Source organism: Drosophila simulans, chromosome 2L, assembly GCF_016746395.2.
Source record: "Drosophila simulans strain w501 chromosome 2L, Prin_Dsim_3.1, whole genome shotgun sequence".
NCBI lineage: Eukaryota > Metazoa > Arthropoda > Insecta > Diptera > Drosophilidae > Drosophila > Drosophila simulans.
In genome coordinates this window covers 17,607,973-17,624,598 of record NC_052520.2, presented here as the reverse complement: position 1 = coordinate 17,624,598, position 16,626 = coordinate 17,607,973, and the positions used below count along the sequence as shown (strand labels likewise).

Sequence of the window (16,626 nt, the reverse complement as noted above, 5' to 3'; positions counted from 1 at the left end):
TTACAAACCTGAACTCTTCTCGTACTTAGCATAACTTGTCATGTGCAGAAAATTACTTTCACGTCAACAAGAAGACGAATTTCCTACCGAAAGTTCTTTTATTTTTGTTTGGAAAACTTGTGTTCAGCGCACACAGGGCAAATTCCTTAAACTTTTCCGTTATACGCATATCAGGAAAAGAAGGGATTTTCCGTGACTTTTACGAAGAATTTTTATAAGTTCCCGCAAATACACCGCAATGATTGTCGCTCACAAAATCATTACAAGGTGATGACATTTTTTCAGAGATGCTATCCTTAGCAGGATTCCTTGTCTATCCTTCTAAAAGCGAAGAAATGAACTGTGTGTTAATATAATCTGAATATAACATGCTTTAAAAGAGCTGTATCAAAAGGAAGTACTGTGTTAAAACACCTTACTTTCTAGATTAAAGAGCGTATTTAAACATTCGGTCTGACTTCTTTCAACTGATGGAATTCTAGCTGTAACCAAACACATGCATAATGTTCATAATGAAAATATGCAAGAGCAGGCATAAGTTGAAGTTTTTGCCATGCTCTCAAAACAGTTTTCCACCCATTTTCCACCTTAACCACTGACATTCTTCCCGTTACATTCTCCCACCCGCGTAATCTTTCTCTCAGAGCTTTGAACCTACACCTTCCGCTGTAACTCAAAACTGTTTGCTGCCAGTTTGATACCGTGTGTGCGTTATTTTCTGCAATCAGCTTCTTCCTGTTGTTAAGTTTTCCCAGCCAACTTGTGTGTAAAGTAGGTTAAGAACTAAAATTGAGGCAAGTGAAAATTTTAATGCCACATAACTGCGGAAATTGTTGAAAAAATCAATTTACTACGGCAGACCATACGGCATCACATTATGCTGATGCCCATTGTAATCTCCTTCGAGTTCCCACGAGCCACAACCCACACAACTCGCATAACAATGCCAAGTGATAGTAAAAATCAAATATTATAGTCACAAGGCAAGGGCTCCGAGAGCAGGATAACACTTTTCCGACCAGGACCGAAACAATCTGGCTAACAGAGAAGTCAATATGCGTCTTGCTTGCTGCATTTCTCAAGTTGGATAATATTGCGGTCGGCTTTGCATAAGGGAGAATGTGCCACAAAAAGGGGAGAATCCAATGCACTCAAAAAATCTTTACATAAATATAAATATGTAGGTTTTACATGAGAATATAAACAATTGGAATACAAATGATCATTTACTTTAAATAATTGAAGCCAAATAAGTAAGATGGTTGAGTAAAAATCCTTTTTTCTTCCATCTTCTTGATATTTGGCAAGTGTAATTTCTGTACAAATATTTTTCTGTGAGTGCTGAAAGAGGAAATTCGCCGGCAACAATCTGCAACGTCTTAGTTTTTAGCCGACTGTTGCCCTCTTTTGACTGTTAATCGGCTGCAAAAACAAAATGTACTCGAGTGGTAAAAGTTCCCAGCATCGCCATCCAACTGTGAATGCAAAAAGGAGCATCCTGGCCAGGAAAAAGGAGCTGCAAAGGGAGTGTGCAGGATCAGGCGGCAAAACCGTTGTTGACTGGAAGATGCCCTAATGCGGTTGCCACACATCACTTGTTCCCCTGGTCGACTGGCAGTTGTTGTTCCTGCTGTTGCAAATTGTGGCCCAGAGTGCCTAATAGCAATTCAATTTGTTCCAAAACGTAAGCTTCAAAGTGGCAAGAACTTGGCGATGCAAGAGATTGAACCGAGCTCTTGAACTCTAAGGGGGCTTGCGGCTGTATAAGGAATCAGAAGGCATTGGAAATTGAGGGAATTTGGTGAAAGGAACTTCAAACTACAGCCTTTTTATGAAAACAATATTATTAATTGCCATTACAAAATTGTATTCCAATATTACCTGTTGGATAAAGACTTCTAATCAGGCTTTAATTAGGTGTATATTCAGAATTCAATTTGAAAGTATTATAAGTTATAATATAATCTGCAACAAAGGTAGGATTTCAAATTAATTAATTAGTTTTGAAAATGAAATTAAAGACTATATAATGAGAGAATTAAACGGCAATCAATTCAGCATTGACGTTTTAAATTTAGCATTTCGGTGAAAGTGAAAACAATTACGACAATCAAAATAGAAAACAGGAGCACGCAACTGCAATCGGATCTGCAAAAATGTTTCAACTAAATCGCAGGGGCGATTCACCTCAAAAGGCGTTGAGCTGCTCTAGGATATATGTACAGACGAGCTGAAGGGATAAATGAGCGAAAAGCTATTAGGACCTGCCGTAAATTCAACAGTTTATTGGCTCCTTCGCCCAAAGTGCAGCCAAAATATTTGGCTCTCCTTAATTGAAAATGCACTTGGCCAGGAGGAGATGGCGCCGGGCAAAAACACCCATGCAACCTCATCTCTGTCTGGAGCATTTCTAATGAGCACTTAACAATTACATACCTCCTGAGTACGTTGGCTGGGCTTGGGAATTCTTTTCCATTGACTGTCTTTCTTGCTCGTACTTGAACAAAGTTTAGCACATACTTTGCTCTACTTTATTTCCCAATGTCCTTTTAATCAAAAGCCAACTTGACCGGGCCAACAACAAAGACATCCCATCGACTGCGACTTGCACAACGAGCATTCAGCATCGAACAGTGAGCAGCAATCGATTTGGTTGGCGGACTGGCCAGGACTCGCAGGGAATAGCCAGGACTCGCTTTTCCAGGAGCCGAAGAATTTACCGTGCCAAGTGCTCTTCAAGATGCACTCATTTAATTGAGTGACCCAAAAATGAACGAGCTGCATGTTTAATTTCTCGCTCTTGTGCCTCTCGAGCACTGATTGAGATCCCAGGGCAGTCGATTGCTCTTTAAATATTTAAGGAAATTCCACTGTGAAAGGGACGAAGTGCTGTCGGCCAGGAGTCACCAAAGGCACTTAAGTGGCAATGGCAGGGATGCTGGGATGTTGACTCTAGCATTAGGGGATTGCAAGTTGAGCAATAACTGCACTTGCTTCATGGTAATAATTGCAAGGAGCATTGTGTGCGACACATTCCATGAAAAGCTCTTTCATCTTTGACTTGATAGCCACCCATAATGTCAGCTAAATCACGATTAAGGATCACGAGCAAGAAGTTCGCACAAAAGTAAATCCGAGGCTTTAAGCTTTAGCATTTCCATAGTGATTCGCTGCAGGACATTACATCCTGTAAGCAATTTGGACATATTTGGGTGGCCATCGTTTCGCAGTTTCGACTGCTTCTTTTGGCTAATACCAACATGGTGCTCTTCGTAAACAAGGCGATTGCATGTTTCCAGCGAATTAATAAACCAGTACTCCACGGCCATCCATGGGTAGCACTCATCCAGGCCCCCAGTTCCCGAGGGCAGCCGCCCACTTTTACTCCCTCCCAGAAACGCACATTAATGCGAGTACATAAAACGAAACTGTGATTTTCCTCATTTCCGCCAAGGTTTCCTCCACTTTTTATACAGCATGATTTTATGCGGCTCGAAGGTTAATGATATGGATGGAGGGTGGGGTAGACTCAGAGTGCTTCAGCTAATTATGCGCATGTGAAAGGAGGTGGAGGTGGGGTTTTTGGGGTGTCATGATCCGGCCACATTAGTTGTATTATTCTAATTAGGCGACGGACAAATTAATCGGGCAGTGAAAAAACCAATGAAGTGTGGGGAACACACTCGACGGGATGGCTGAGCGCGGGGAAAAGCACTTTGGAAAATGGTCAGACATTAGCACCACCAGCTGGTTTTCTTTTATTTTTTTCTTCCTTCAGGTGTAATTGCAAGCAATTTTCCCTCACATTTCTTCGGCGATTATTGCGGTCTTTATTTGACCCTTAATGTTCGATTGTATTGCTCGCGTTTTTATAACAATCAACTAGCTTTACCTCTTTCGCCCTTAAAAGCACTTAATTTTTAATAACCAGCAGTTAAATGCTCGGACTCGGAACACACATTGCATTTTCACTCTATTTGGACGGTGTTACTTGAGTCAACATGCAATCAATATGATATATTATGACCAGAGTGTAAAATGCTGTTCGGTAATTAATAATAAATTGAATGGCGATACAGAGAAACGCTAAGAACATAAAAGCTAGTTGAATTACATACATATTTGATATTTCACCATGTATGCTTTGTTCATTATATGTTGTATTTTTGCATTGTTTACATTGTATTCTTCCCTAAACCCTACAGTTCATTTAGTAGTTCTTATCTGATCGAGAGCAGATACAATCCCTTGGCTTGTCCAAAAAAAATCCATAATTAATTAAAGTCAAAGGCCAGAGTATTTTCCTAACTCAGCCCGTGTCGCAGACTCCTTCGAGTGTATCTTGAGATACAAGTACCAGGGCATAAATCAAATCAAGAGGAAGGTTATCACGTTGATCACGTAATTGATTATGTAAGCTGTGCAGTGGGTGAGTCCTTGGGTGCGGTATATTTGCCGTATATATAGGGTAAAAACGCTCGTTTTTGTTCCACCAAGTGATTTCGCAATTAACAAGGAAAAAGTTTGCTGTCATTTGGGGGGTCAAACGAGTGGATGTCGGAAAAGAGGAACACGCAATCCCCCAGCACGTGGGCATTAAAAGTCCGGACTACGGACTGAGGACTCTGGACTACGGGTCCAGTTCGGTCGGATGGCATTCGGACTGCCGGAGTTTGGCATTGTTGATGCTGCCTCTCCTTTGGGACGTGACAATAAAGCGCCGAACCGTTAAACTATTGTGCGCCATAAGGATTAATGTCATTTACATAATTTGCTCATGTGTGAGTGTGAGCGATGGATGGTGGTGGGGATGGGCCTGAAAACCCCTAAAACAGGAGGACACGCGTTTCGGTTTTTTGGCATTTCAGCATTTTGGCCACTCGCACGAACAGCTGCTGCAACATGATTGAGCTTTCAAATTGCTCGACCACGCTCAATCGTTAGATACCCAAGGTCTTACACTTGGCGAAATTCTGTAGTGAATTTGTCAGGTATTTGCTCTTACTTTCATACCTTACAATTATTGCTTTCAAGAATATTTTTACATGTCTATTTTCGGGAATCTGCATATATCTTACATTCACATTTTTTAACATAGTTTTTATCCTCAGTGTAGCCAGCAAAAATGATAAAGAGGAACCCCCAAAATGGCTGACAGACATCGTAGATTTGTTTAATTCGTTCTGCATTTAGCCGTACAACTCATCGAGTTTCCACTGCTCCCAATCACAATGCTCAACTATTCTTAGTCAGAGTCCGCACCTGTCATTTGGTTTTCGGGCATATTGCTCCGTGGTCATAATTATCCATCTGACTTGTGTTCATCCATGTGCGATGTCAGGGCATTGGTTCGAAATTTTTCGACAATTACCGGACAACCGCTGTGAACAGAGTCGAATGGTTGTCCATCATCTAGTTGTACAACTCGCATTTATAGGACCAAAATAGTCGGGGCGTTGCCCGGGGAAATGGCAAGAACATAAAAACTTTGCCCCACACTGTCAACCCACAATGGAGTCCCTTTGCCACGCACGAGAGCAGGATAGTTGCGTTTTTGGAAAACATGAGGGGGGGGTCCTCGTGAGTTGCATCATCCCCACAGTTTTGGCATATCACAGTGGCGACAATTGCATTGGAAATTGGATTAAGCACATGTCACAAGGAAATCAACAGCAGCTGCCTGCGAAATATGAGGGAAAAACGTTTGGAACAACCCACTGAAGATTTGGATAGAAGTAATATTTATTAAATGTATAATAGAAATATTATTATTGAAAATCATGCAATATAGCTTAAAACAACTAAACTTAAATCTTATTTTTTCGTCAGTGTCCAAAAAATAAAACAATATTATCTTTAACTGAAGCTTAACTTTAGTTTTTACTTTATAAGTTGTATGGAGTATATTTTCTTAGGCGACTTGAACCAACATATGTCGCTCGTAAAAAATGCTTCCCATGTGCTGAACAGACAGTGACTATTGCATCAAGGCACCACCCACTAGGAACCACCCGGCACCACAATCATAAAGAATCATGGAGAGAAATTGTTGAGCACAGTCGTCATATCTGGCCATAACTCATGCTTTGTCCCCTTGTTCCTCGAATCTGTCTGGAGTCCTTGCCACGCCCCCTTATCTGCTGGCACGCCCCCTCCATGCGCCCCCTTCCCCGCCTTAATCTGTAGTCGCATTTGGATTCTGCTTTGCGTTTGGCACTGGTTTCGTTGACGTGACGTGACGCTGGAGTTTTGGCCTGGTTGGCCAATGACAATGACATCGTCATGTCTTTCGCAGAAACATGAGATGCTGCTCCTCATCGTAGTCTAGTCCGTTTTTTCCCAGCTCCTGTCGATCCAAAAATGTGTATATATGTATATAGATATAGATATGAACCGCATAGAGATGATACGTGGAATTCGAAAAGCGCGTGCCATGGCTTACACGTGTCAGTGGTCATGTCAATTGTCCGAATGAAGTGCAAGTTTAGTTCGTTCCATGTGAAAATTTGAGACACTCACCACACGGATAGTGAATAGTAAGGTCCTGGCATTGATTTCCAACTGTTGATGAGCTCAATCAACACGCTTTCGGATGAGCTGCTTGATTGTTTTAGCATTTTAACTCTTAGTCAGCATGGTCAACAAACACTAAGAATGGTTAAATATATACAACATTATTAACTTACCCAGGAAAACTTTGCTATGAACAAGTTCTCTTTATATGGCTGCATGCAAAGTTCCCACAACTTAAGTAAGCTGCTGAAATTTGGGTTAAATAGAGCTTGCCACTAATTAGGCAACTAACTAGATCCTATGGTGATGAGACGCCAATAAGGTCGCAGTTGATGCTAATCACGATGATGCAGCAGCTTCCTCTGGGAAATTGAGCACTACAGCGAACACGTTGAGCATTAATAACTTGTGATTTATAGCAGGAGATTAACTTTCGCCCATCTCACGCCTGCATAAAATGGTGTTAAATTGCTACCAGTTCGATGAAAGTTTTGCCGAAAGTGTCCGTGGGTGTGTGTTGCAAGAAAAGTTTCCGTCTCTAATTCGCAGGGATGGGAAAAGTACGAGTATTTGATAAATGGTCTATGTGATTGCCGGATAAATTTGCCTAAAGAGTTTAGCTTGCACCGACAGACTTGTGAATTAGCCAGACTAGCGAAAGAGAGCAGTTTAAATCGAACTTTCTTCATCCCCTTCATATATTAATGTAAATATTTTACCACATTGGTCGATTAATTCTCAGATTCTCCCCCTTTATTCCATGTAGCACAGTTGAGAGTAAGCCCCCTTAAAGCGACAAACACTTGACATAATAACTGGCAGCATTTGCATCTATTCCGAAACATAATGACAATGTCGGTCTGCGACCCTTCAGCGATTTCTAAACTGTCTTTTGTTGTGCCAAGCTCACAAAAAAAGAAATAGCTGGAAAATGAGGAAAAATGGAGAAGCGTGCATGGAGTGCAAGATAAGTCCCTGTTTTATCCATTCCCCTTCGCACTCTGCTCATTGTGAAAACGCCACAATGCACAATTTTTACGCGCTCTACTTCATAAATTAAATAGCAGTCTTTCTCAGCGAGTGCGTGAGTATGTGTGTGTGTGTGTGCTATTCCACACATGCAAACTGGGAAATCACACACACAGGCCACCGTATTGTCTTTGGCGGTTGCTAGAAAACAAAACGTCGAGAAAAGTGATTCATGCCACAAAAGAGACAAGCTCCAAAAAAAAAATTAAAACAAGACCAAACGAGGCCCAAACTCAAATGGGAGAAAGTTTATTGCAAAAACCCCTTTTACTAACACAACCATCATCATTATCCAGTTCTCAAGGATTATTTTAATCGAAGCAACGGATTTCATAACGGATTGCAACGGATCATAAAGAGCTCTTACTACTGCAACTTTGGGTTCAAAATTTGGTGCCCATAAAGTTGTTTTCTTGGGGTAATGAGTCATAATGGCACATAAACGGAGCCAACATGGCAACAATAAACGGAAATAAAGCTCTCCTGTTTTATTTGCGTGACTTCGGTGAGCTGGGAGCAAATTTGCCGGCTTTATTTAATATTTTAATTATGAAAAGGCTACTGTTTAACTCATTTGCTCTTTTGCCTGTTTGGCTTGCAAATATGCACATCGTGTTTTAAATATGGGCGAAAAAATGTGTCACACAATTATTCAATTTCGCTTTTATGTGCTCCGCATTTATTGCATTTTTAATCGCACTTAATATTTCAGTTGGTTGCGCCTCGTCGTGTCTCCTCTCGTTTGTTGTTATTTTCTTCTGTACAATATTTATTATGCCAATAATTTGTACTATGTTGCCCTTTGACTGCTTTTATAATTAATCATCGATGCTGGGCAGAATTTAAATACCAGAAAGTGTGATCTTGTTAAGCTGGCCACTTTCTTTTATTTAAATTACAATATGAAGAGTGATTCAAATTGTATATATTAAATTTATCAGGTCAATTTAATTGATTATACTCTAGCCCTTTTCACAGACGAAAAAGAAAGTCTGTTTAATTTTTGATCTCATCCCTACTCCAAGGATACTTAAAGCACTTGTATCTTATTGTCCTGCTTTTGTATACCCGAATACGCAAATCTAATCTTCATGTTTCTTCCTTTTACTCTTTTGCAGGGCTGGCAACAACTTAAGCTGGATTCAATGGGAAGCACAAAATCGCAATAATTGACAAATCCAGTTAAAAACTGTCCGATTCCCCAAAAGAAAACACAAAACCAACAGTAAAAATAACTTAAAGTCCAGGCCAAACAAGCAAGGCGAGAAACAACGGAGACTGAGTCCTCAAATTGCCCCAGAAAATTGCATAAAATTGCAGCTAGCCAACAGGAAGTGGAGAAGTGACAGGGAGAGATACTACGGCGATAACCAAAGGACACAGACGGGATAAATCCGAACGGGGTCAGTCATTTACTGCACGATTGCCAACCCCGACCAAAAGAACTGAAAGTTTAATTGCCTCTGTTATTCGGAAAGGGACGAGAAAGCAGGAAAAGCGGGAAAATCTGGAAAAGCAGGAGAGGCAGTCGAGGCGAATGCAACAATTAAAATCAAAAAGTTTCGGACAAGATGCTGCTGCCTATGCCGTGGCGACAACAAATCCCAACTGCTGAGCGCATCCATCGACAGCCTTTCCGAGCCTAAGATCCTGTGGAGCACCAAGGATACGGACTGCAGAATCCTTCGAGCGAAAGAAACGGACTGAGCGTGATAGAGAGTGAGAAAGTAGGAGAAAACCGGCTGGCGAGTGGCGGGGCTTTTAAATCGCCTGCTTCTAATTTGAATGGACTCAGCCGCATTCGACATTCAAATGCATATTTGGAAACTTTTGTTAATTGGTAAGTGCCAGTCCGTGTTATTTTATGCTTGATGAAAACGAAAACTTGACCAGTCTCGCTGATAACTTTTGCAGACCCAAATTAAACTGCACTTGAAAAATAATTGACAAAAGGGCATTCAAAGAAAGTTGATTAAGATTATTTGTAAAATGTGTATATTAGAATACAAAACACAACTTGACTTTATTTAAGAATTTCAACAAATTTCGCAAAGCGTATAGCAGACAAGCAGTGAAAGCACGCTATATTCAAACTTTTAACGCGTTTTATGTAATGAAATGGATAATAATGATAGAAAAATACTCTAAGAAACGAGGATCCGGCTTAGGGATTATATTTGTATAAGTAAAGAAGCCTAAAACATTTCACCCCCTCGAAATGCTTCCCAAATTTACTACTGCCCTCAGTGAGGGCAAGGCACAAAAAACAGGAGATAGGCAACCCTTTTGAATAAAGGGTTAAAAGTTGCCGCTCTCATATTTCTGTTTTTTATTTTTCCTTCGCCTTTCCACTTTTTCCGTTCATATTTAACTTGGCCAAAGAGTTCTTTCCCGGCGAGTGGAACAATTTTTTCTGCCACCCCGCCTCTTCGTGAGCATTTCAGCAAGGCTGGTTTAAATAGTACTTTCACCTACTTTCTTCCGAGTTAAAGTTGTTGAGGGTTAACCCACGAGAGTAGACTCTCCTCCAGGGCAGCCGGAGAGCTTTTTAATTATGAAGCTGCATCTCGGGGGCGAATCTGCGGCGTTTTGTTAATTTGTATTTTTGAAGTTTATTAGAAAACAGAAGTTTGCGTGCAGAACTGGCTGGAAAAGTGCCAGATGCTCAGCGGCTTTGAAATTCACTTGGTGCACGGAGGAACATTTTAATATGAAATTGCTAGTGAATTGAGAAATAAGAGAGCATGTTTTTATTAATTATCATCCTTTGCATTGTAATTTACATTACTTTTGCTTCAGCACTTAAAGTATCTTTTGGCTTGTATATCAATTCGAACTTACATAGTTCACCCGCACCCCAATTGAAAATTAATTTTAAGCGTTTGGTTGAAACTTTTGGCTGTGATTGCCATCCAATCGCTTCGCCATATTAACAGGCAATCAACTTTGATTAATATCGAGCACAAAGCCCTTGCCGCTCGATTCAAGTTCAATTTCAATTTGCGACCCGCATCCCACTGCCGAAGCAATTGCATTTTTCCCTTCAAGTTTGGAACTTTGACATGAGGACTTGCTGCACTTAATAAAGTTATTTATCTAGACCAGACTCTGCAGTTTAGCTCGAGGTAAGGACCATGTGCGTTGAGGTGATTGATGGCATCGATAAGTTCTTATAAATTGCAACCGCTTGCGGCGGACATCCAAGTCACTTTCTTAGCCGAGTATATGCACATACATATATAACAGACAGATAAGCCGGCCTTAAGCTTTGACATCTCTGCAGTTACTCTAAATTGCGCATACTAAAATTTGCATGAGCTGCTGGAAAAAAAGAATAGTAATCTCGCTGCTGGAAATTCCATTGCATAATTACGCCGTCGCCACTGATTTCGACCCCAATTAAAAGTCAACTGCACTTGAGACTTACTTTGGCTGACCACACGCCGCCAGCGGGAAAAAAATCGGAGTAATGCAGAAATAAAACTGCTGAAACTTTTGCACCAAATACTTAATGAGTGGCTCATAAAAATTCCCATATATATGCAAGTTAAGTTTCAAAGCGGGCGAGGTCGAAAAACACAAATGTCAGACGCAAACAGAAACCTCAACAATTAAACTTTGACTGGACGGACGACTTTACAAACTGGCAAGCCAAACTGTTTTATAATGTATAAAGGTTTTCTGGCAATTGCCAAAACATAATCACTGCGAATTGCACAAACAACTCGGCCAGCAGACTTATTCAAGTGAACATATGGCCAGGATCCGACTTTTGCAAACCGAATGGGAGCCTTTGTGGTCCAGACGTGTGGTTAACTTGGAAAGTAATATTTAAAAAAGCACAAGGGTAGACGGAAAGAAGGAGGTTTTAGCATACTTCGAACGCTCCAAATAATTAGAACAAGCATTTATGGTAAAATGAGAGATAACTATTATTTTAGATATTATATTTTTAAACATTTATTTTCTAATCCCGTCTTGGCTTTTTTCAAAAAATTGTGTGAAATAGGCTAAAGCAAGTAAGCTGTGGGGAAATTAAAGTTAAACTCTCCATAAAAGCTTTATGGCAGGACTCAACGAAGGATAATAATGTCTTATAAAAGCTTTTCCATTACTCAACAAAGCAAAATTCAGAAGTCTTTTCGAAGAGCTTTATGGCGCCTGTGGTACTTATACTCTAAAAAACCAGGCTTTATGGCAGTTCTTTTATAGAAAACTTATAGCATTGAGTTGTACGACTATATATGGAGTGTTGCTTATTTTTGGTACTTTCATGGCCATAATACTGAAAGTATAAGACAGAGTAGTCGAGTTTCGAGATCGGCTTAAAAAGTTTTAAAAGGACATTTTAGCACCATCAGTAAGCTTTTGCGCGAACTTATGAGTACAACAGATTTTCGAAATATTACACTTAAACAGCAAAGTAAACTAAGTCCCACTATTAATTTAAAACGGAGATATTAAAGAGTTTTCTCTCATTTATAGCAGAACTGTAACTGTTATACCGGAAGCTTAAGAGAAAATATAACAAAAGAGATTCTTGATAGTCATTTGTAAATCAAATAGTAATTAATTGTTAAGGTGACTAGATACTAACCAACTCTCCATTGAAAATAAATGAAACATCAAGAAAATGTCAAGTGAGCTTAAAACTTCACATTCGCACGTCGCACTTAAACAGCATTATTCAATTTAGACGTCAGAAATGTCATCCGTAATAGAGACAAACTCATAAGGCAAGAAAGTCGGAGAGAACTGCGGCAATAATACAAACAAATTAGAAATTACGATGCGACAGAAAGGACATCAGAGGGGCAAGAGGACGAAGCCGTGCCAACTAACCCGCAAAACCATTCAGAATGTTAGCACCGAAGATAAGAGCAGCTACTACAAGTGCGACTGTGGATCTGACTGGGAGGACAAACTACAACCGGAGGGGAAAGCCAGCTTAAAACTATAATTTGTAGGTTGTTGCAGTCTGGCAAAGCCACAAACACACTCCATACTCATGTGTGCGTGTTGAACAGTGAAAAAAATACGCAAGTGTTGCAGTGCGACTTTCAATTCTTCTTAAATAATATTAAAACATTATGGGATTCAAAGCTACAAATTAAGCTCACCCTTAAATTTCTTATAGGACGAACAGGAAAACATCGAATGTGTGGTTGGGAAATTATGTTAGGTGTATAAATATTTGCACATTTTAAATGTGAACCCACATATTCCCTGTGTATTCACATGAGAGCCTGGGGTTTTTATTATTGTGGCTTCATTTGCAATGCACAAAGAGAGCGGGATGGAGGAGCAGGAGCGAGGGAGACAGAGGGAGGCCAATGCGTGGCAAGTTAGCGACCGCATCTAAAATGAAAAATCTCAAGCCCGAGCTACACAAGGCAGCTACGATCCCAAGAAGGGACAACACTTGTGGCTTTTCCACTCACACTTATACTCACACGAGCAGTTGTTGCGGGTGCTAAAATGGCCACAGCCACAATTTGTGTTGTCACGAAGTAAATGTTGACACTTGACATAGACAAATACAAATACATGCGGACATACACCATCACGCACACATTCGAACGGAGTACGGAGAAAGGGAGAGAAAGTGAAAAAAGAGTTGCTAGCTAACCCGTTAGGAGTTTGTTTTATGCTTCCGCACACTTGACATTACACTGCCATTGCACATCCTCCCCCAACGCCCGTTTTGTCCCATTTCTCGTCCGGTTCCTCCCTTTTTTGGCTCTCTTGTATCGTTTTTGTAGAGGATAGCAAGGTTATTTGGAAAGTCGAGAGCAAAGGAGCTCAGAAAAATAATCAAATTACTAGGGCTGCTGATCACTTGAATTTAATTGCATTGTGCTCTACGCGAAATGGCCACACTAAGTAAGATGTTCTTTGTTGCATACATTTCGTACAAGGTCACACTGGATATTGTAAGGACATGTTTAAAAGTGCAGCTTGCAATTTAATTCGAATAAGCTAAAATTTCCTACGAAAACAATCAAAAAACCATCCTACGGTTTCGCATAGTTTTAAAGCCTAATAAAGGGTTGAATATTTTTCCAAAAATATCTAAGCCCTTCTTTGCATATTGGAAACTTAAAATCCTCTTCTAGGGTATTTCCAAGATGACTTTGACCCTCTCCAGATTGCTTATTTGGATAGGAATCGCTGCCCAGGCCCTCCCACCACTTTTGCGTCGTTCGTGCCTTTATTCAATTTTACTTTGACTGCTAAGCTCACTCCAACACCCATACCCACACCCACAACCAATATTTTCCCTACCACGATCCCTCCACGTAGCCTTTAGTTGCCACTACTCGACCAACCCCCGCACTCGCCCTATGAAAGCCCCATAAGAACCCCCACATACCCCCAGGCACCCTGTTCGTGACACTCTCTGATAGCAAATTATTACAGTCTGATGAGTTCGTCCTGCTGATGAATGAATGCCGAGCCAATAAATTGTGCTCTGGGCCAGAGATACTGGACCATTTTTTGTTTTGCCTGTCCTGCCCCGTTTTGTTCATTTTTGCGGGGGGTGAGAGATGAGAATCTTGTTATATTCGAAGTATGGGTCACATCAATTTGTTTGCTTTATTTAAGTTTCTGTTTTGATAAAAATTGTTTGCATACTTTGGCAAGTCAGCTGCCTGGACTCTCATGTTTGAATGTTTGTCCATGCATTATGGACTCCTCAGTTAGGGGACAATATTTTCACAGGACCCAGGAATGCCGGCCGTAGGGATTCTTTTCACTTTCCTAACACAACTTAATTAAATATATGTACCTTTTCCGAATTAACCACGTGCATAACTCAGGACCAAAGGCAGAATTCAAGCCGAAACCAAGGACCGCAAATGAGCGAGCTGGCGGTTGTGCCAAAATATGTTCAAAGAAATTAATTGCGCCGGTGAAAAGAGCAGCCTGCTCAGGGCACATACCTGCGTATCCTTATTGGTCCTATAATGCGGTAAGTGGGCAAATGCATTCCAGCTGCTTGATGCTGCGACCCCACCGCAATCCCTGCAAAATAAACTACCTTGCGGTTCAAAGTTGATGCCCGGAAACTTTTCGGAATGCCTCGCGTCCGCAAGTTAATTAAAGTGCTTTATATCCTGTTGAGGAATCCGTGCACTTGGCAGTTTATCTTCAGTTTCCTGACTTTCTGTCCATCGAAATGGTTTACTCCTCTCCCTAACATGTGGGTAGCACCGTATTTGTATCTCTACTCTTCGAAACCGCACAGCAATCTCAGATGCTCTCTGCTCTATGAAATATGGTTTGGAATAGTAGGAGTAATTACGAAAGTAAAATTTCAGTAATCGGCTACAATGCTGGTTAATTTCGAAACAGTCCATATCTCATGGTATTTAACACATTCACTAAGGGAATTCACAGCAGAATTCCGCAGCATATTTCCCAGACAATTGATTGATTAATTCGACGGGGGCATAATTTGCGGTGACATTAAATTGAAATGAATCGATTCAAAGTAAAGTGCCATGGTTCAGCCGGCAAACATGACGCAATGCAAAACTTTAATGCGACAATTTGCAGCTGCCACAAAGACGCCGTGAACAAGGGAATCAGCTGGAGAGATGAGGGGAAAACTGTGGGAAAATCGTGGGCGAGAAGACAATGGCGAACTGGCAGAGCAAAGTTGCAGCTGGGAATGCTGGAAAAGCTGGGATAGCGAAGCGGAAGCAAAACTTGCCGGCAACTTGCTGACTTCTCTGAATGAAAATGAAGTTGAAAAACCAGCGAGAGATCCAGAGCTTTGTTGGAATATGCCGTAATGATTGCAAGAGTTTTTGATTGTGACAAGGCGCACGCACACTAAAATAAGTCGGGTCATATATACAGACGCCTAAACGATGATAAATGTCCAGGCAGGCGACACGAATTTGTCAGGACCCCAAAAATAGTTGCTGATTAAGATCTTCCCTGCCACTTCCTGGGTGGCAGCGTGCAGTGGCATATAAACTGTGAATTAACTGGCTTCTCGGCGGGCGGCAACATTTGTCTTTGATATTAAAATAGCCCCTGGCTAAGGGTGTTAAAATTAAATAAATATTTATGCATGGCCCAAATCAAAATTCGGAATATGACAAGTAGCAGCTGTCAAAGTAACTGCAAAGGATTTTATTGCTACCGCCGTAGCTTCAGGATGCTCATGTTCTTCTACCTGCTTGTCCTCTGCGGAGGAAGTGGCAGATGACTTCCTCTGGCTGAACCACATCCGGTGCTTTCTATTTTTGCCGTATTCCATGGACTGGGCTATTCTCGGAGCGTGCTTCTTGATGCACGGAAAATTTAAAGTTAAGATATATTTTTTGACGTCAAATAGGTTGAGAACAATCACTAGCTTATTAATGCACTTATATACTATTTATATATTAATATTCATAACATAACATACTTGAATATTTTTATAATGAATTATTGAATTTAATTTTTGAATAACTTTGTGTGCTGCATACTGTCTTGCTTTAGTAACTCTCACTTCATTTCCTTTCCCTTGTCTACTTCCCACAAGCCCTCGAGTATTTAGCTGGCACTTATATAATTTTCATGTAAAGTTGATGGTTGCTGAAAAAGTTTCCCTCGCCTTTGTTTAGCAAAAGTTAAAGTTAAACTGTCTTCAGCTTGAAAGCCAAGCAGTTTGCCAGCGTATTAGAAATTCCAGTACGCAAAGTTGGTGTTCGCTGGTGTTTTTTTGTGTGCTTCTGGCAGCGGCTTCCTTTGACACGAGAAGGTGGATCCTTTGGCTCTCGTCCCTGGTGAAGATTCCTATGCTTCTTCATTTACTTGTGGCTTGCCACCATTGGAGCCAAGTTTTCATTCTGCTTGCATAATTGAATTCCTTTCGGGGGTCAACAAGTTGATAAGAGAGCATAAATGTGAGCATTAATGGTCAAGATTTTGAGATTGCAGGCAAATCAAATCCAATTTAACTTTAAATTTTAGGTACATACTATTAGCCTAAATATGAACGAAATACAATAATATCTATTTGGATTTTACTTAAGCCCTTTATTAATTTGTGAGCTTGAGGAAGCTCATATTACATTACATATTCAA

General features: G+C 40.6%; 1 protein-coding gene across 1 annotated transcript in view; it reads left to right on the top strand.

The window, feature by feature from the left end:
• The window catches only part of LOC6732636 (putative neural-cadherin 2), a 115,040-nt gene that overhangs the window by 33,834 nt on the left and 64,580 nt on the right, over positions 1-16,626 (top strand). The window contains exon 4 of the mRNA XM_039298543.2: positions 8,661-9,382. Within this exon, the coding sequence (XP_039154477.1) occupies positions 9,328-9,382 (55 nt within the window). The 5' untranslated portion in view covers positions 8,661-9,327. The remainder of the gene's footprint in view (positions 1-8,660; positions 9,383-16,626) is intronic.